The 19,636-nt window shown below is 52.6% G+C and overlaps 3 protein-coding genes across 6 annotated transcripts; 1 reads left to right on the top strand and 2 right to left on the bottom strand.

The window, feature by feature from the left end:
* Positions 1-19: 19 nt before the first annotated feature.
* On the top strand, positions 20-5,250 carry TMEM205 (transmembrane protein 205). The gene is made up of 3 exons (XM_010409430.3): positions 20-1,672; positions 1,762-1,925; positions 2,136-5,250. The coding sequence occupies exons 1-3, from the start codon at positions 1,543-1,545 to the stop codon at positions 2,433-2,435; spliced, it is 594 nt and encodes a 197-aa protein (XP_010407732.1). The 5' UTR covers positions 20-1,542; the 3' UTR covers positions 2,436-5,250.
* TTC4 (tetratricopeptide repeat domain 4) lies at positions 2,916-11,802 on the bottom strand. Its single transcript, XM_039556577.1, has 10 exons — positions 10,582-11,802; positions 10,388-10,505; positions 10,159-10,320; positions 9,207-9,284; positions 8,313-8,437; positions 7,955-8,041; positions 6,852-7,066; positions 5,612-5,693; positions 4,488-4,570; positions 2,916-3,592 (listed from the first exon to the last, which is right to left on the bottom strand). The coding sequence occupies exons 1-10, from the start codon at positions 10,777-10,779 to the stop codon at positions 3,493-3,495; spliced, it is 1,248 nt and encodes a 415-aa protein (XP_039412511.1). The 5' UTR covers positions 10,780-11,802; the 3' UTR covers positions 2,916-3,492.
* Positions 11,803-11,894: 92 nt separating this feature from the next.
* PARS2 (prolyl-tRNA synthetase 2, mitochondrial) lies at positions 11,895-19,613 on the bottom strand. 4 transcript variants are annotated; one of them, XM_039556575.1, is made up of 3 exons: positions 19,537-19,613; positions 18,408-18,518; positions 11,895-13,329 (listed from the first exon to the last, which is right to left on the bottom strand). In XM_039556575.1, the coding sequence occupies exon 3, from the start codon at positions 13,313-13,315 to the stop codon at positions 11,903-11,905; it is 1,413 nt and encodes a 470-aa protein (XP_039412509.1). In that variant the 5' UTR covers positions 13,316-13,329; positions 18,408-18,518; positions 19,537-19,613; the 3' UTR covers positions 11,895-11,902. The 4 variants fall into 4 exon arrangements, with proteins under 4 accessions (XP_039412509.1, XP_039412507.1, XP_039412505.1 ...); XM_039556573.1 differs by lacking the exons at positions 18,408-18,518; positions 19,537-19,613 and adding exons at positions 13,445-13,635; positions 13,790-13,820; XM_039556571.1 differs by lacking the exons at positions 18,408-18,518; positions 19,537-19,613 and adding an exon at positions 14,046-14,497.
* Positions 19,614-19,636: the final 23 nt, after the last annotated feature.

Raw genomic sequence — 19,636 nt, 5'->3', positions numbered from 1 at the left:
GGGGATGCAGGGTGATGGAGCAGGAGTGACCTGGGGGCACGGCAGAGCGCTGCAGCAGTGTGAGGCATCGTGTGGTTTGTGTTTTTGGGAGAAAACTGCAGCCCTGCAGCATCTGCTGGCCCTCAGGAGGGCATGGACAGCAGGACTGGGCAGTTTGGAGCATCCCTGGAGCGCCCATCTCCACTGCCTCATCCCACAGAGCAGCAGGCACCTGATGGTGACTGTCCTTACCAGCCTTTCCTAGAGCCCTTTCTTTGCCCTCCCCATGAAATGAACCTTCCCAGGACCAATTCAGCAATCAATCACCATTTTTCTTAATCCCTTCAAAAAAAAGAAAAACATAAGGGGAACTACTCCCTGCTCTGAGCAACCTTCCAACCTACAGCTTCTTTGCACGAAAACACCTTGGAGCTCTCGGCTGCTAATTCCTGCATGGAGGCAAATCATTTGGAGAGGCAGATCTGGGACCTTGGGAGCAGCAGGGCTCTGTGCTGGCTGCTGGCAGAGCCCATCACTGCCTTCCTGCCCAGGATGATGCAGGGAACAAAGCCCCACCTAAGGACCACGGCTGCCTTCCCTGGGCCCCTGCCATCCAGGGCTGCTGGAGGATGGAGCAGGGGAAACATCCCAAAAATGCCCAGAAGCTTTAGAAAAAGAAAAGGCCATGAAGACAGCTGGGGATTTACAGGCCAGCACTCCAGGTTGGGTGTGGGCACCTTCTCCAGTGTGCTGCCATCATGAGAAGGTTTAAGGACCTGATTTTATGGATGCCTAAATAAATACATGGAGCTAATACATCACAATACAGGGTATATTTATCTGCTTTGCAGGAGTGGGATGGAATTAGACGGCGGTGTCTCTCGCAAGGCCAGCCCTGCTGTAATTCATGCCCCGAGGCGCCCAGCCGAGGGGAGGAGGAGGAGTTCTGCAGACAACATTATTGATGGGCTACTCCCAGAAGCTTTTAATTAATTTTCAGAGCACTCCTTGCAGTGGATTAGGCAGCTCCTTCAAAGCCTCCCTCCACCCACTGCTGCCCATGCTCCTGTGACGGGTCTGGGGCAGCGGGGTGAGCCTGGGGCCCCCTGCTCCTCCGAGCCCCCAGGCTTTTGGTTAAACAGTACAGAAGCTGCTGCTGTTTTTAAACAGGGGGGCTTCTCCCGGCCAAGAGGCCTCTTTGGTGGCCACAGCGTGGGCAGGTGTATTTGTCAGGGCTTTTCTCTTCCCCTTTTTATTGACTTTCTGCTTGTTCCTGCTGCCAGGGGTCAGTCGGGGCGTTGGCTGGACTTTGCCAAAAGTCCACCCAAACCGGCTGGTTCCTAGGTGCTGACGCAGTGCCCTGCCCCTGAGATACGAGGGGTTTGAGCACCGGGGTTGCAGCCCAGCCGGGTGTGTGGTGGTGAGGCTGGAATGGGGCTGTGCCAGCTCCAAAGCCTTCCCTGAGTAAGCAGATTGTGAACCTGAACTGCATTTGCCCTGCGAGCAGCAAGGTGACAGCAGCAACCACAGCTCAGCGCCGAATCCGGGGGTGACCTGGCTGACATGGAGGGACCTGTCCCCATCCAGGACGCCATGGCAGGTGACACGCAGCCCTCCAACACCATCAAACTGCTGCACCTGCTTTTCCTCTCCACCTCCTGGGGAATGCAGGTCTGGGTGACCTTTGTGGCCGGTAGGTTGGGCTCTGTTGTGCTCTCTGCCCGGGGGGTGGCACAGGGGAGGGGGCTTTGCCCCAGGACTTACCTGCTGTCCCCCTCGCAGGGTTTGTGATGAGCAGGCACCTCCCTCGCCACACCTTCGGCTCCATCCAGCGTGAGCTCTTCCCCTACTACTTCCACATCAGCTCCACCTGTGCCTTCCTCAACCTGACCCTGTTTGCCATGTCCCACCCCAGCGAGCGGCTCGGCGAGGAGCACACGACCCAGGTAGCCCCCTCTTTCAAACAGGAGCTGCCCACAGCCCAAACCCCTTCCTCTGCTCCACTCAGGCTGGCTTGCCCACGATGGAGACCCACGCACGGCTCCGGGTAGAAGCAGCCCGTTAGCACCCAGATTGCAGCGAGCCAGGGGGGCTGGGGGAGAAATTTAACCCACCACACGTGCGAGGTGCTCACAGCGGGCTTTGCTCCCTCGCAGATCATCGTCTTCCTCGTCTGCATCGCCGCTTCTGTGCTGAACACGCAGTGGTTCGGGCAGGTCACCTCCGACATCGTGGCCGAGCTGCACCTGGTGGAGCGCAGCCAGGGGCTGGGGCAGGAGGTGGGGCTGGCGGCCAGCGAGCCCCGCAGGCAGCTCCGAGCCTCCAACCCCAGCTACAGGCAGCTGGCCCGGCGCTTCGCCCTCTTCCACGCTCTGTCCTCCCTCTGCAACCTCTGCTGCATCGTGTGCAACGGGCTGAGCCTGTACCACCTGGCTGCCCGGCTCTCTGCCCTCTGAGGGCAGGACACTGCCAGGGGATGGCTGGCCAGAGCCCAACCCCTGCTGCCTTGCTGTAAAGCAACCCTGAGCTTTGGACATTAAACTCGCTGTATTTGTGCATGGTGCGGAAATTTAGGGATAGCGAAATGGAAATGTTTTCTCTAGAGCTGTCTGCAGCCGGCCTCCATGATGGAAGCAGGAGTGTTTTATGGCTGAACAGCTTTCTAATGCCCTGTGCATTAGCTGTGTCTAAAGCTGCAGTGTATTCCTGCAGTCACAGAGAGACTGCAGAAGAGAAAGAAATGAGAGATTGAGAATTACTTCTAATTAAAAGCCAAAAGCTAATACAGAAGCGCAGAAGACCCTGGATGTTGGCTGTACCAGTTAATGTAATGGATAAGGTTGTTATGTTGGGGTTTACAATCAGTGTGTGTCATTCTCTTGTATTTCACAGTCAGACAAAATGTTGTCTCATTCATTAGGCAGAAGTCAGCCTAGTTAAAATAGCCATGTTTATTGCAGGTTCTGCAGGACAGCCAGTAAGGTATCAAAAGGGTCAGTCAAACACTGCTCCACACAGAGAGCTCTGCTGTACCCTGGCCAGCAGCAGAGCCAAGCCAGCAGCTGCTGAGTCCCAGGCAGGAACCTGACTGCATCCACCCTGCTGCAACAGGCAGGCACCTCCCCAGGCCACTGCTGTTAAACCCCAGCAATGACAGCCCACCTCGGAAGAAATGTGTGATTCTTCTCAGGTGAGGAAGTACATTCCCAGCTGCTGTTACTGCAACCACAGCCAGTGTTTGGCACTGCTTCAGATTTATTTCAAAACCACATGCAGCCCATCATAGAGGAGACCTTCTGCAAGCCAGCTGGGTTTCCTTTTCAACAAATAATCCCCTCATGTTCTCCCCTTCGTTCTCCTATGCTGCTCCCCTGGAAGTTTCCCTGTGTGCCAAGATTATTTTCCTCCCCTGAAGAGTGCAAGGTATTTTTGTTCAAGCAGAAGTTTGCAGCCTGGAGCTGGGCTAACAAACAGCAGCCTCTTGCACAGAACTCCTTGTTTCTTTCTTGCCCATTACAGTCGGTGCACCTTCTTGCCAGAGAAGTATTTCTTAGAGAAAGGAGAACGCTTGGCAAATACCAAAACTGTCGGGGTCCCGGCCTTTACAAAATACCTGTAAAGATTAAAAGGGGTCCTTGGCTTCCTTGTAGCTCACCCAGTGTCCTGCAAAGCAAGTGACTTCTGCCCAGCTCCATAAAGACTGACCTCCCAAAGGCTGGTGAGGAGCTTTTGTGCTGATTAGCAGAGCCTCTTGGAGCCAGGGCTAAGCACATCTGAGGAGTGTTTTATGAATCAACACATCTCCCAACAGCTTCTTTTAATTAAAGCAGTTGCTATTCTCCCTCTGGAAGGAGGGTTCTTTTGCAACTGCCCTTGCAGCCTGAAATCTGAGGGCTTATGGACACTGCTGAGTTTTGTGGAGTGATGGAGATCCCACTCCCACTGCAACAGACCGAGCCCCCCACGCTGTGCAGCAGCTCCAGCCAGCTGCGAGATGGTGCAACTCAGCAGCACAGGCTGTACAGAAACTTTCTGGCTTCGCAAACAGCAAATTCTTCTCTCTCAATAACAGCACAACACTTTAAAGGCAGTTTCAGAGGGGAACAGTGCTGCGTGCTGCGCCAGGGGCTGCTCACGCAGCAGTGTGAACAGCGAGAGCATTGTTAACCTTCAACATGCTCTTTATAGGCTGCTGCCTGGTTTTCCTTTTTTTTTTTTTTTTTTTAAAGTAGTACTGTGTAGCTGGAATCTGGAATAGCCCTTCTGTGCTGCTCAGCTGTGCCCAGCTCCCTTTCCCATCTCCATCCAGTCCTGGAAAGAGTTGTTAATTTTTTGGGGGAAAAAAATATGTAAGTCGCTAAAGCCAGGCACAAAATCCTTGCAGCTTATACCTTCAAGAGGTAGGACTATTAAGTCAGAGAAGAGTTAGGACTATTTAACAACAAACTGGACTTAAAGCTCATAGTTTTTGCCTTTTTTCCCCTGGACATGGACAGGTACAGCCTCACCTTTCGTGCTGCAGCACTTGTAGCAATGTGTGTTCTGGGTTCACCTCATACATTTCTTCTCTTTCTTCGTCTTCAAAATAGAGCTGGAAAAGAATTTGGGGGATTTATTAAGGTACATGAAGGGAAGTACTACGCTGCTGAAAGCCCAGTAACAGCACACCATTATCAGCTGGGGGTTTATCAAACCTCTGTGGCTTGACCTGACTGTCAGATACAAAATTCACTGAGGCAGAAATTGTGTGAATTCCAAGTTTTCCCTATATAAACCAGCTTAGGTTCTCCTGGCAGTGGCAGCAGGAAGGCAAAATACACTGGCTGTTCCCATGCTTTACAGGCAATCAATCCAAATCTAAGGGCTGCTTTTTAACAGGTGAGATGCAGCAATGTTTTGTGATAAACTGAGTGGGTTTGGAGGTATTTGAACAAAATAGAGTTGATTTAAGAGATTAAAATCCAGCAACGGTGCCTTAGACTGTAAATACACATAGGTTTTAACCTGGAAAAGTACACAGCCTCTGTCCTTCTGGACCTGTCTGCCCACCATACACAGGGTTGTGCTGCTCCCTGGCATGGATGACACCGAAATGGAAAATGAAAAACACACATTCATATCCTTCTATGTACAATTTCAGAAAAACTCTCAGCCACAACCAACTCACAACCCACCTTTGCTAAAGTGTGAAGAGGGATATATTGTCTTGACGTGATTATGTGCTTAAGTAGTTCCACTTTGTTCCAAAAATAAACTATTTTTTAAATAATATTTTCTTATTTGTATTGAGCAACTCCATGATGCAATTGAAAAACCAAGCAACCTATCAGCTTGATGGTCTAAATCTTAATTATTGTTACAAAGATGGAATCTAAGCAATATCTATAAATACCTTGTGTCAAACACAATGTAAGTGGAAGACAACTTTCATTTTCGTAAGTGAATTCTGTCAGCACATGTGGGCAATGTTTGAGTTTATAAGTGAGGGTAGCTCTCTCTTGTTTCACATCTGTGCATGACAAGCAGATGCCAACACTTTCATACCCTCAGAGCTGTGCACCTTCTCACTCCAGAAATAAAAAATACCCACAACACAACAACCCTGAAATTGAAGGAAAGTGAAACTTCTCACCTCAAGATTGTTGGGAAGGTACTTTTTCTCTAAATCCCAAGGAGGCAACTCAGCAAACATCACCATTAAATGATCAATAAACCTAAAAGCCAAAATACACTTGGTGAGCTTAGACACAAAGTGCCCAGCTTCAAGAACTTGTACAGTTGCATTTGAATGATGGCAAAAATACATTAGCAAATTAAACAACAGACTTGGAAGTAAGTTTAGGTCACCAATAGTTCCTTCCCTTCAAACTCATCACTTTCCCAATGAATCCAAGGCCCTGTTGTAACTCAGGTTATTGGCTTCAAACTTGAGCACTGCAACAACAAATTATTTTTAACTCTGCATTTTCACACTGAAAAAGATGTCAAAATAAACACCCTGCATTTTGTCTAAAATGGATTTTCCTTCAACACAGTCCCATGCTTCACCGGATCAGAGCAATTAGAATATGTTTGTGTGTCAAAGGCTTCTTTATTTTGGTACTTGAGGAGTGTTGGAGGCCAGTTTGTTCTAAAAATCCATTTCCACTTCCTTTAGTCACAAAAAGGCACAGTGAACACTACCATAAAAGTACAACAACTTTACTAACCTGCTTGCACTGTAATTTTAAGTCCTAAACTTATTAATAGATCTGAGGAATATGTCTTCCAACAAACAAAAAGTTACAAATTCCAAGTCTGTTTAACACTACAGGATCAGAAAATGAAGTTAACATCAAGGAGAGTGGAATTCCCAGCATGCCAGTGCCTCGCTTACAGTCTGAAAGGCCTGCAGCACTTCAGTCAGATCTGGTGAAAGCCCTGAGGAGAACTTTGGGGTCACTGCTGGTTAGGAGAGGTTCCCTTTGGAAGCTTTTCATAATTTTTACATTTAATCTTTTTTTCTGAGACCCCATATTCAGAGGGCTTTGGAACAGCACCTTAATGAATCTCTAAAATCCACAGGTGTGGGTGGGTCACGAGTGTCCCTGGCCACTAATTAATTACCGGTCTGAGCTTGCACTGCAAGACCCTCAAATCACCCTGGCTAAATGTGTTTGTCTGCACTATAAATTTATGTAAATCACAGAACAATTCAGCTTGGAGAGGACCTCAGGAGGTCATCCAGTGCAGCCTCCTGCTCAAAAGCAGGGTCAGCTGTGCCATTAGAAATCTGGAACTGCTTCACCAGCATGGTAGTGTTTCACTTGCTGCCCGTTCTCACTTGCTCAAACACCTCCTTTATGCCAGAATGCTGTGGGCAATGCATTTACCTGGAGTTCTCATGAAAAGCCACAGTGAAATCTGTCTGCTCGTGCTCAGGGTACAGGAAGAGGACAGGCCAGTTCAGGCTGCCATCAGCATCTAAATGCACTTTTGCCCCCGTGGCACTGTCAGAGTGGAACCCATCTAAGGATATTTCAGCCAGGCCATCTGACACTTCCTCTTCTTCATCTGAAGGCTCAAGAACCAGCTTGATATTTCTTTCCTGGAGGGGAGGGAGGGAAAAAACAAAAAACCAACTGAAAATCAAAGAGTTATGGTGGGGAGAATAAGACCAAAAAATTAGCAGTCAGTAAAAGGTCAAATTATGTTGTTCTAATTAATGAGTCAGCTCCTAAACATGCTATCCAAAGCTCTCCCACAGTATCAGACTCAGGTGACTGGTCTTCCCAGTAGAATCCAGAACCTCAGCCAGATATCCAAACTCCTTATGAAACAAATGAGGAGAGGGGGGAATCCAGAGGAGCCCACACGTGGAGAGAAGAGCCTGAGAAAACTTGTGGAAAGGGATGCATCTAAAATCCTTTTCTTTGGGGCCTAGCAGGCATCACTCCAGGGTGCAACTACGCACACCAGCTCCTGAGAACATCCAGTCTTTCAGAGAACTGAAGAAAGCTCCCTCTATTCCTTGGAAAGATAACAGCAGAAGAGATCTGACTGCATGCAAGAGCCCAAAATATTTTAATGTAGCCCAAACATTCACTGAGGAAGTAGAGGATACAGGACTGATTCCCTCCTCTACTCTACTGAATGGTTATCTTCTATTCTTCCACAGAATTAATGCCTGTGGGCAGCAAAGAAAGCCAGGTTCATTGGGCTGACATGATGCTACAGCCCAGCAGCCAGAGCACTCACAAAGCTCAGCCCATCTCCTAACACTGGGCCTGTATTTTGCATTAGTTGTTACCTGAAATACAGAAAGCTGGGAGCTGGGCTTAGAGCCATGCAGACAAGGAGAATCACGGTTTTAACTCATTTTTTTTGGCTTTAGCCCTCAAAAGCCAATGTATGAGAACCAACTTTTAGAGACAAACGAGAGAGCTTTTAAAAAAAACCCCAAACCACACAAAAACAGCCCCTCTCAGTGACTCACCTTTATTGCTGCAAGCAAAATTTCCTTTTGACACTGCTCTTTCCTCTCCATCGCCTTTGCTTTCCTTGCATCCCGCTCCTGAATTCGCTGCATGTAAGAAAAGGAGGCACCACGGTCACACAGGGCAAGCCAGTGCCCAGCACTGCTCTTCCCTGGCAACGGGTGGAGAAACCAGTTTGGATCCCCAGGCAAGTCCCCTCCAGCTCCTTCCCCTGCACATCCCAACACACAACACCTGGAACCACCACTCAGTCCTGTTTGGGGACATCACACTACGCAGAAACCTGGATGGAGCATTCTCCCTCCAAGGATCCCAAAGAGACAAGCACTACAGATGACAGGCTGCCTTAATATTTACCTTTAATTTGTCAGCTTTAGCTCTCATTTCCACAAGCTTTTTCTCTTTTGAGTCTATTTGCAAGCCTTCCTCACACCATGCTATCGCTTCCGAGAAATTCTTTAGCTCCATGTGACAGAGAGCTCCTGGAAGGATTAATATTGTAAGTTTCTAGTGTTGGGGTCAGTGTACAACTACTACACAAAGTGGTGCTTATAAAGACAGTGTTTGGCCTGGTGCTTTTGCACTAAACTTTTTTGTCTTGCATAGTCATGTTCAACCAGAGACTTCCAGCAGGTAGGTTGAGAAGAAAATCTAAAATATTTTATCAGTTCTTGTATCACTTAGTCATAGAAATCAGCAGTATTATGCCAGAAGTGTCTGTTACAAACAAAATTTTATCACTGTAATTAACATTTCAGTATTTGTCTTGTTAAGAAAAAGAAAAGGGGGTTTTCTATGGAGTGGGAAAAAAGAACAGATCCCAAAAAGCAGTATTGTGGAAAACAGGAAAAGTTACGCTGTACTCTACAGAAACAGGTCCAGTGCCTCTGATAGATATAGGAGATGGAGAAAGAAAGCATATTTTGATTGAAAATGCAAAGCAAAAGGCAGAGCTCTGTTTTGGGGAGAAACAGCAATAACAAAACAAGTGATCTCTTCCAGTAACTGCTTTCCCTTTCTAAAACAAATTCTGTCCAGAAGCAAAGTATGATGTCCACTCACAGTAATTTAGGGTTTATAAACACAATTATTAAACACACAGAAACATGCAAGGACACAAAGCAACATGTAACAACAGCCTGTTTCAGGGCTGGTAACAATAACAGCACAATCAGTAAAGTTAACATGAGCCAAGTGTTTGGGAAGGATGCCCCTTGTGCTCCATGCAGAAACACGAGCTTTAACTCTCACCTCTTATGATGGCTTTGAGATGGGTGGGCTTCAGCTTTTTGGCTTGGATGGCATCATTGAGAGCAGAACGGTAGTTACCTGTAAAGCAAGCAAAAGTGCTCAGAACCTTTCACTTGTATTTAAAATCCAACCAGACACCAAGGTGACAAAGTAGTTCATGTAGAGACCCTACAATTCACTGTTTCTCCAATCACAGTGAGGTGAGAGGAGGGTAAAAAAAGAGCAAATTAAGAGCAAGAGATGAAAGGATGGGATCAATCATACACATGAGAGGTAAACAACATGGTGTGAGCAAAGCACCTCCCTACTACAACACATGGCAGCATTGAAAGGCCCAGAACACCTTCCCTGCTGTGTGGGCACTGTTGGTAGGATGGTGGTAGCTGTAAGAGAATCACAGAATTAATAAGGTTGGTAAACGACTCCATCATCAAGTAATGGTTTTAAACTAAAAGAGGGTACACTTACACTAGATATAAGGAAGAAATCTTTTACAGTGAGAGTGGTGAGGCACTGGCAGAAGTTGACCAGAGAGGTGGTAGGAGCCCCATCCCTGGAAACATTCAAGGCCAGGTTGGACAGGGCTCTGAACAAACTTGTTTAGTTGAAGATGTCACTGCTCCTTGCAGAGGGGTTGGACCAGATGGCCTTTACAGGTCCCTTCCAACCCAAACTATTCTATGATTCTAAAACCCACCGGTTTTGCCCTGTCCTGGAGCCAAGGCTCGAGCAGCAGGTAACAGCTGGAAGGAGCAGAGCACAAACCCTGCACTCAGCCAGGTGCTGAAGTGAGCCAGCTCTTCAGGGTTCAAGGAGTCTCCTTCCCATGAATAAGCTACTTACTCTGCCGCATCACAGAACCAAAACAAACAAAAAGGAAACCCCAAATGGGGGGAAAAAAAGCAGCTCTGGAGCGCGGAGCCATGCTCCCGGGAGGTCAGAGGCCCCTTACCCAAGTGGAAATGTGCGGCCCCTCGGTTCGTGAGCAGCACCGCGTCCAGCTCGGCGTCCCCGCACCGCCTCCGCAGCCCCTCCGAGTAGGCGGCCACCGCTCTCCCGTAGTCCTTCTCCTTGAAGTACTCGTTCCCTTCGTTCTTGTACATCCTGGCCAGCTCTGCGGGGATGCAGCGGGGTCAGGGTGGAACAGGGATCCCCCGAGCCCCAGCCCGGCCGCTGCGCACCTGCGGGGCTCTGCTCCTCGTCGAACAGCAGCGACTGCAGGCAGGCGAGCTCGGGCTGCCGCGCCGCGTCGATCTCGGCCGGGCAGCGCTTCATGAACATGGGGATGGCCTCCAGCTCCTGCGGACGGACAGACGGACACACACAGCGCCCTGAGCTCGGCCCGCCCGGCCCCGCGCCCGGCCCCCCGCCTCACCTGCTCCCACGTGTCGGGGTGCAGCGCTCCCCGGTACCGCGGCGGCTCCGCGGCCCCGGACACGCCGTCCTGCTCGGCCTCCGCCATGCTCCCGCTGCTCCTCCCGCTGCCGCCCGGCCCCGCCTGCGACCGCCCCCGCGGCATCAGGCCCGGCCCCGCTCCTTCCGATGAGCGCCGGCATCGCACCGGCCCCGGCATCTCACTGACACTGGCATCTCACCGGCCCCGGCATCGCACCGGCCCCGGCATCGCACCGGCACCGGCATCCCACTGACACTGGCATCTCACCGGCCCCAGCATCTCACTGACACCGGCATCGCACCGGCCCCAGCATCGCACCGGCCCCGGCATCCCACTGGCCCCGGCATCTCACTGGCACTGGCATCCCACCGGTCCCCTCCTCAATCCCAGCCCCGTTCCTTCCGACCGGCCCCGGCATCTCACCAGCTCCGGCCCCACTCCTTCTGACCCACCGCCCCCACCTCAGCGGGGATATTAGGAAAATATTCTACATCAAAAGAGTTGTCAGGCATCGGAGCAGCCTGCTCAGGGAAGTGATGGTGTCACTGTCCCTGGAGAGATTTAACAGGCAGTGTACGCGGCACCTGGGGACATGAGTTAGTGGTGGCCTTGGCAGCTCAGGTTAATGGTTGGACTCAGTGATCTTAAAGGCCTTTCCAAACTAAACTATTCTATTATTACAGTGGCACCGTATTTCCTCATGATCTCTAGATCTCAGACCGAGGAGCTTTGGCACAGGGTGAGGTGACTCCCTGCAAGGAGCTCCCTGTCCAGTCAGTGCTGCTGGGATGGCAGCAAGCTGTTCCTCACGGGAGTCCCGGGGCCTGCCATGGCAAGCTTCCACCTTCATGGGACCTGGGTGTTCCCAAAGATGCAAACAGAGGAAAGTCACCTTCCTTTATCTCTCTCTTAGAATCCTTCATGCTGAGAACTTGGCAGCGAGGGGAGCCCTCCTGTCCCCCTGTGCAGCCCTGGCTGTCCTGTGCTCTTGACAAGAGGCCATGGCCAGTCTGTCCCTGCCAGGAAGTGAGGGGATGACCCTGCCAGTGCTCCCACAGCCACACGAGGCTACACGTGCTGGAAAAAGCAGCTTCCAGGGACCTGTACCCAGACAGAGGAGAGTCCCTGGCTATGTGGGGAAATGTGGGCTGGTTCCAGCTCAACCTCAGCAGCTGGCAGACCTGCAGGACACCGTGGCTGGCTCTCACGTGAGCTGGATTTGCCTCTGCTCACTCAGACCCATCGCATGGGCTGAGATAAACTCAGTGCAGCAGAGACGACAGATTCAGAGATGAGGCATTTAAGGGACTTGCACTTTACTCAGCAACTCAATGACCCCTTCCTTGGTGAGATACAAAACCTCGCCGGTGTTCTGATTCCAAACCTCAAAGACCGGGGGGTCCTCACAGACCCTCTTCCCAGCCACAACCACGTATGGATAGCCCAGCCTGTTGGCGTCCTTCAGCCTTTTGCCAATGGTCAGCTGGGTCCGGTCATCCAGCACCGAGTCACCAGCGAGGTGGGGCAGTGCTTCGGCCAGGTCATCGTACACCCGCTCCAGCAGAGCCGCTCCCTCCTCCTCCTCCTTGCTGCCCCTCTTGGGGGGAATGAAGCAGAGCTGGAAGGGTGCGATGAGGCTCGGCCAGCGGATGCTGTCCTCAGTGGAGAGCACCTCGATGGAGGCCGCTAGGATGCGAGTGACGCCCAGGCCGTAGCAGCCCATTTCTGCCAGCTGGGGTTTGTTCTCGGCAGAGGAGAAGACGGCGTTGGCGACGGAGGAGTACTTGGTACCCAGGTAAAACGTGTGCCCCACCTCAATCCCTTTGGTCTCGGTGAGTTTCTCACCGCATGTGGGGCACGAGGTTTGCCCCCCGTTTAGCGTCTCCACATTGGCCGCAAAATGTCCCTGAGGGCACAGCACCAGCCTGTCCTCGCCGATGTCTGCCGGGAGCTGGAACTCGTGGGACGTGGTGCCGCCGATGCTGCCTGTGGCCGCCTGCACCTTGACGAAGGGCAGGCCCAGGCGGGTGAAGAGGCTGCAGTAGGCGTCACACACCTGCTCGTAGGTGTGCCGAGCCGCCTCCTCGCAGGTGTCGAAGGTGTACATGTCCTTCATGTAGAACTCCCGGCTGCGCAGCAAACCGAAGCGGGGCTTGGGCTCGTCCCGGAACTTCCTGGTGACCTGGTAGAGGCGCAGTGGGAGCTGCTTGTAGGACAGGCCACTCTGCGAGGCCACCAGCTCCGTCACCACCTCCTCGTGCGTGGGGCCCAGGCAGTAGCCGTGGTTGTGCCGATCCACTAGCCGGAAGAGCTCCGGTCCCATCTGGTCCCAGCGGCCGCTGGCACGCCACAGCTCTGCTGAGCACAGGCTGGGCAGGTTCAGCTTCTGCCCGCCCACGGCCTGCATCTCCTCGTCCATCACCTTGATCAGCTTCTCCATGGCGCGGACGGTGGGCGGCAGGTAGCAGTAGCAGCCGGGGCTGGTGGGGTGGATGAGCCCCCCTTGCAGCATCAGCCGCTGGCTGCGGCAGGTGGGCTCCCCGGGCCGGCCCTCGGACCCTGCTTGGCCGCCCACGGGCAGGGCCAGCGGCTGGAAGAGCTGCGAGAGCAGCAGGCGCCTGGCCCTGGCCGGGGTGCCACCGTGCCGGGCCCTGATGCCGCGCTGGCGGGCGCCCAGCGCCGGGAGACGGCACCGCCTCAGCAAGGCCTCCATGGATGGAGAGGGCCCTGCGGAGAGAGAGCGGGACAGAGCAGGGGTCAGTGCTGACCGCACAGCGGGGGCACAGCACAGAGTCTGCAGCCACTCTGACACCCACACGTGTGCCCCAGAGCTCACACGTACCCACACACGTGAACACTCTCGGGACATACAGGCACCCCGACGTGGACATGTGAATGCTGCACAGGCACACCTGCACACCTACACACGCACCCAGGTGTCCACGCCTGCATGGCTTCCAGGCACACCGGCACCCCAGCACACCTACGTGTGCTCACACACACCCACACACCTTCGGGGACACACAGACGGGCCTGAGCACACGCACACGGGCCTGAGCACACGGGCCTGAGCACACGCACACGGGCCTGAGCACACACACACGGACCTGAGCACACACACACGGGCCTGAGCACACACACACGGACCTGAGCACACGCACACGGGCCTGAGCACACGCACACGGACCTGAGCACACGGGCCTGAGCACACGCACACGGGCCTGAGCACACGCACACGGGCCTGAGCACACGCACGGACCTGAGCACACGCACACGGGCCTGAGCACACGCACACGGGCCTGAGCACACACACGGGCCTGAGCACACGCACACAGACCTGAGCACACACACACGGGCCTGAGCACACACACACGGGCCTGAGCACATGCACTCTCTCACACACGCACTCTCTCACACACGCACACTCACGCGCGCACACTTACACCCGCGGGGGCGCGCGCCCGGCCCCGCCGGCACGGCCAATGGGGAGCCCCTCCCTGTCACGTGGGCGGACACACGCGGACGCGGGCGGCGCGCGCCCCTCTCTATGGTTCCGCCAGGTGCAGCGGGCGCCACCTGCCGGCCAGGAGGAGTGTCTGCAGCGGTGGGGGGGGGTGGCACCGGGCCAGGGCTCACACAGGACTGGCACCGAGAGGATTCGGGAGTCCCTTCCTCATTAACAAGGGCTTGGGAGAGACTGCTACCGTGGAACTTGCTGCCGTCCCACTGGCTCAGAGGGACAGGGACCATTTGTCCGTCCTGCCCTTGGAAGAATTGACCTTCATCACCTCAAACAGCACCTTCACCAGCTCCATCCTCCCCCTCTGGTGATGGCTTTGGACAGCTGGGTCACGTCCAGAGTGTGGTTATGGCAGACTGCCCTCAGCTCTGCAGGTACCGACTGGGAATTCCTCATCTTTCTTAAGCCCCTGCTCATCTCAGCGTTTCTGTCTCCAGCCTCACCTGCCCAAAGCTGAGTCTGCAGGAGGCACCACAAGGTCTCAGTGGAGCCACACCGCCCAGGTCAATGACCTGCTCAAAGCACTCGATGGCAAATGTTTTCTCTTTGTCCCTGAGGCGCTGCAGTTTGGGAATGGCATCGCCCAGGTCAAACTCCACAGCTTGGCCCAGGAGTTTCATCCACCAGGAACAGTTCTTGCAGAGTGTCCACCCCTATGTAATAGTAAAAAGTAGTAAATAGAGCCAGGACGGGACAAAATGGGTCCTTGAAAACAATGAGCCCATCAGCTTCCCCTTCCAGGCTCAGTCTTGGGGCAGCATGTCCCGAGTGTTCAGGGGCAGAACCACTCAGAGGGGGCTGAAGGAGGGCTGAGAGATCAAAAGCCTTCTGATCTCATTCCATCTTTCTCCACTCCAGTCTGGCAGACAGACATTGCCTCGCACCCAGTGACCACCTCCACACTGCACTTTTCAGCCTCCTCCCTCAGCTCAGAGGGAGTTAAACATCTCAGAGAGCAACTGTGAGCACATAGTAAAGTACTCCACTAGAGGAGGAGACAGCACTTCAATGAGGAGTTAAATAATCCTGTTTAAATATAGGGAAATAAGAATGAATCCTTGTTTTGTTTAAAAATGGGATTTGAAGAAATCTTCACAGTTCTTCTATAATGTGAAGTCCCCATGAGCACTCCTGTTTACAGAGGGCTGGAAATGGGCAAAAGCAAGGGATTAAAGAGCACATCTTTGATGCTCCAGGTTATCTGGAAGCATTAAAGTCATTAAACAGGCGAGCCAGTTCTACAAGGTGACTCAACATCCTGTGTGCCCAGAGGGACCTGTGGGAGTCCTTCAGCAGCTCAGTGCAAGAGCTGGGATCTGGCCCAGGTTTCCTTGCCCTCCCAGACCAGCCTTCACTGGTTTTGTCAGGCAATTACTTCTCCCTGCGTGTTTGTCACTATTAGACAAGCACTGCAAACACTGTTTGGGAGAAGCGCTGTGGCTGTCTCGGAGGCTGGAGGAGCAGGATGGATCCTTGTGGGAAAGGAATTTGCTCACACCTTGGACACCCAGGTGCTGCTTTGTGTCCTTCAGGACCTCCAGAGCCACATTGGAAATCCCTCTGTCCATCTCCTGCTTGCCCAGGAATTGTGAGATTTTCACCAGGTGGTTCAGGACGGGAGGGTTGTCTTCATTTCTGTTGTTGGAGCCAGAGAAGTGAAACACATTTCCATCAGTGACTTATTACCTGCTGTGCTGATCAAAGGGACAAAACCATCTTGGATTGATTCACTGGGGCAGTGTCTTAACCAGGAGGATTTAAGGCTACACAGGAGACGTGGTCTGTGGGGAAAGCTGATCTCTTATCAGCAGACAGGACTGAATGCAGGGCTCAGCTCAGGGGTTATGTGCCTGAAAGCCTGTCTGGGCTCCTTATTTTTTCCAGCTGTGTTGGGGGAACCTAATAAAGGTACTGCTGTCCCTGCAGCCTTTCACCAAACTGCTCACCCGCTGCTTTGCTGGGGCTGATTTACGGCATCGGGGCCAAACGTGTGGCCTGAGAGGGGTGTGCCCTGCACACGGTGAGACTGAGGGGCTCAGCTCCTGTCTGGGGCCTCCCTCCCTCTTTGCCCCGAGGGATTTCCGGGAGGAAAAAATGCCGAGGATGGGGAGGAGATAAATGAAAGATCAAGCAGGCAATAGCAGCTGCCTTGAATCAGTCCCTGGCATAGCACCAAAGAGATCAAGGGGTCAGTGTGAGAGTAGCCACTGGGGTGGTGGAAAATGGTTCTTCCCTTTCCAGCAGCATCCCCAGATAGCACCAGGCCAGGGCTGGGGAAGAGAAATCAAGGCAGGTGAGAGGCCAAGTCATTCAATGGTCAAACCTCTCTCCATCCTGCAGAGGATCTGCAGTTTGGGCTTGGGGCTGGCACAGAGTGGTGGCACATCCCACCCGCCCGTGGACGTGCTCCTACACAGCTTGTGGGGTCCATGACCCCACACTGCTGGCTCACACACTTGGCCCACAGATTTGAATCCCCTCCAGTGATATTATTGTAACTGCTGGACAATGTTTTTATGCCCAGGGGAGTGGTGGTTACAGGTCCTGCCTTTGATTTGCCCCTTGAGGAGTTGCTGGGGGATATAAAATTACTGCACACCCCCTGCACCCTGGCAGCTACCCAAGGTGCAGGTACTCCCTCCTGGGTAACCCTTGGGTACTTTCAGACAGCTCCTCCTGAGCAGACAACACTTTCTTTTCCCCTGCCATGACCCTGCTGTTTTCCAGCCCTGTCTGCACAGAGGAGGGGACATCCCCTAGGGAATGGAGATGCTGGGTGCCACGGTGATGGTTGCCATGGCAAGGGCTGCCACCATCCCCGCAGTCCTTGGGGACCAGAGCTGCCAGCCTGTGGCTGCAGGCAGTCCGGGGGACACAGGCAGCCAGGTGAGAGCTGGATGTGTGGGGAGAGCTGGACTTACTGATGTAGCTCTTCTCATCTCCCAGCCTGTCTGTGGCTGCTGGGAAGCAGCTCCTTGCATAGGGAATGGTCCAGGACACCCAGCTCAAGCTGGGAGCAACTTGGGGTGGAAGCACGAGATGTGCTGAGCACCAACCACAGAGCACACGCTGCCTGCAGGCAGGTGAGCCTGCCAGGAGCTCAGCAGTGACCACATTACCTCTACCTGCATCCTCAGGCCTTTGCCCTTTTCAAGGGATGCTTGGCCAACCCTTCCCATTAGTTTTGCTCTGTTTCACCTGCAAGCAAGCAGATGCACTTCATGGATGAGGGCAGCTGGGTTTGAGTCCTTTTAGGTGCTAGGAGCTCCTTGTATCCTCAAAAAAGTCATAGTCTGCTGCTTAAAAGCCAGTTTATCCTCTAGCAGCATCAGCACAGCACAGAGCCAGTGCAGGTAGGAACCCCTCCCTTAGTACCCATTCCTGGAGCTGTATTCATCTTGGCAGCTTCCCCACAGAGAACCAGAACAAAGCCTAAAGGACTCAAAGCAGGCAGGGAAAGCTTTAGTCTGAAATAGTCCACCTTGGCTAGGGATGAACAGCAGGAATCCACATGGTTTCTCTCCTTTATCCAGCTGAGTGAGGAACAGGCAGCTTGAAAGAGGTCAAGACATCTTCGTAATTGGTGGGGAACTTTTGGATTACACTTGAGTGGGGAGGTTGTGACACTGCTGCCCTTCACTGCAGCTGGCAGTAGGTGACTGTGAGCGTGCTCAAGCCTGCAGAGATAATCGACTCTCTGTGGCCTGCTGTGGCCAGAACTGCTCCTGGAGGAGACTGGCTGGGCTCTCACTGGTTACTGTGTCCTCTCCTCCCTCCCCTGCAGTGTGGGCTCCCTTGGGTTAAGATGTGCCACTGTTGCTGTATCACTCGCCAAGGTGAGTGGCTCTGATGCTGGCACAATCAGCCTGGTGCATGGGGCATTTCCCAAACTGGGGGAACCTCAGGAGCAGCCAGCAGCCTGCAATTCACATGGCAGGGGCTGACAGGACCTGGGCAGACCCAGGAGCAAAAGACAAGAGAAACTGCTGGAGTTGTACCATGCGTTCCCTGGGATAGCTAGGGCTGACAGGAAGCATGACAAGAGAGGATTCCCTGTCCTCTCTCTGCCTGGATGAACATGGTGACTTAAAGGAGGGGGGCAGTGACACTGCAACTGAGCAGTAATTAACTGTTTTCAGCTGGGACTTTAGAGAAGTTACATACATCAGAAGAGGATGCCAGATCCTGCACATCCTCCCAAGGAAGATGTGGTGGCACACGCAGCTCACTCAGGGTTAAACACATCCTTTCAAACTCTGCTGCTACTCACAGGAGTCGCACATACCTGTTATGGGTGGTGTTACCACACCTGAGGCGCCCCAGGTCCACCACAACTTCACAGAGAACTAGGTCTGAAAAAGTGCTACCATAGCAAAGCAGAGCAGGGAATGAAAACCTGGAGGCAATAGAGAGAGTGAGATGAGCAGGAAGTGTCAGTAGCAACAAAGGCTGGCCATAAAAATGTACTGGGAGCACGCTGGTTCTCCTGGAGTTAAGTTTTATCAGGTCTCGTACAAGTGTTTAGACCAGACAGGAATAATTAAATCTAGGTGTAATTACATGTTAGTTGTGGCTGATTAAGTATGCTAATTAATCTGCAATTATCATTTGGTGGGGGGAGATAATGGAACACAGGTAAAACTGCAGTGATTTAAGGAAATCCTGACTATTGTTCCCAAAGAGGTCTCTGAAGGGAAATGCCTGAGCAGTGATGTGCATGAGGGAGGGCACAGAAACGCTGCTGGGACAACACAGGAGGGTTGTGAAATGCAGCCTAAGCCAAGGCCAGCACAGAGTGTGTGATCAAAGCAACGCAGGGCTTTGGCACCTGAACTGCAGCTCCAGCAGAGCTGAGGCACTCGGCAGCCTGGCTTTCAGGAGAGAGCCTGGGAGCTTCTCCCTGGGAAAAGAGCACTGGGAGGTGTACCAGCTGTAATCGGGGAGGGGCAGGAACACCTCCCACTGAGCCTACAGAGCTGTCATGAAGGCATTTATCAAGGACACAGAAGACGTGGGTGTGAAACTCCTCAGGCTGAGGAGTGCACTAAGTCTTCCTCTCACGTTTGGCTGCTCATTCAAGGCAGGGATTAGATTTATTAGCATGAAATGAGAAGAATGAACTAACTACCCACTGTCACTGGGTAGCACCTAAATCCAAAATGGGGGTTTGTCCTCCTTGGACAAAATGGCAGAGGGAAAGAATGAGGAGGTGTGTAAAAAAATCGGGACAATTGGCATCACGAGGCTGTATGGAGCTAGTGGGGCACAACTGAAGGGTTAAAGGCTCAGCTATGAGGTATTTCTTTTATTGCAGGTGTCTTGGGGCAAAGATAAGTGAAGGCTCACAGACTTCAAAGACATTCTTACAAACATCACCTCCCACCACCTCCCTCACAATGCCTTGGCTCTCTTACCCAGACTTTTCTCAGTAATCGCTGGCCATGTGGAACGGCACAAGAAGCACGAGAGAAATGATAAACAGCTGTTGAAAAGCAAGCAATCACTCATTAAAAG

This window comes from Corvus cornix, chromosome 8, assembly GCF_000738735.6.
Source record: "Corvus cornix cornix isolate S_Up_H32 chromosome 8, ASM73873v5, whole genome shotgun sequence".
Taxonomy (NCBI): domain Eukaryota; kingdom Metazoa; phylum Chordata; class Aves; order Passeriformes; family Corvidae; genus Corvus; species Corvus cornix.
Note: the sequence above shows the minus strand (reverse complement) of the source record. Positions and strands in the feature narration are given on the sequence as shown.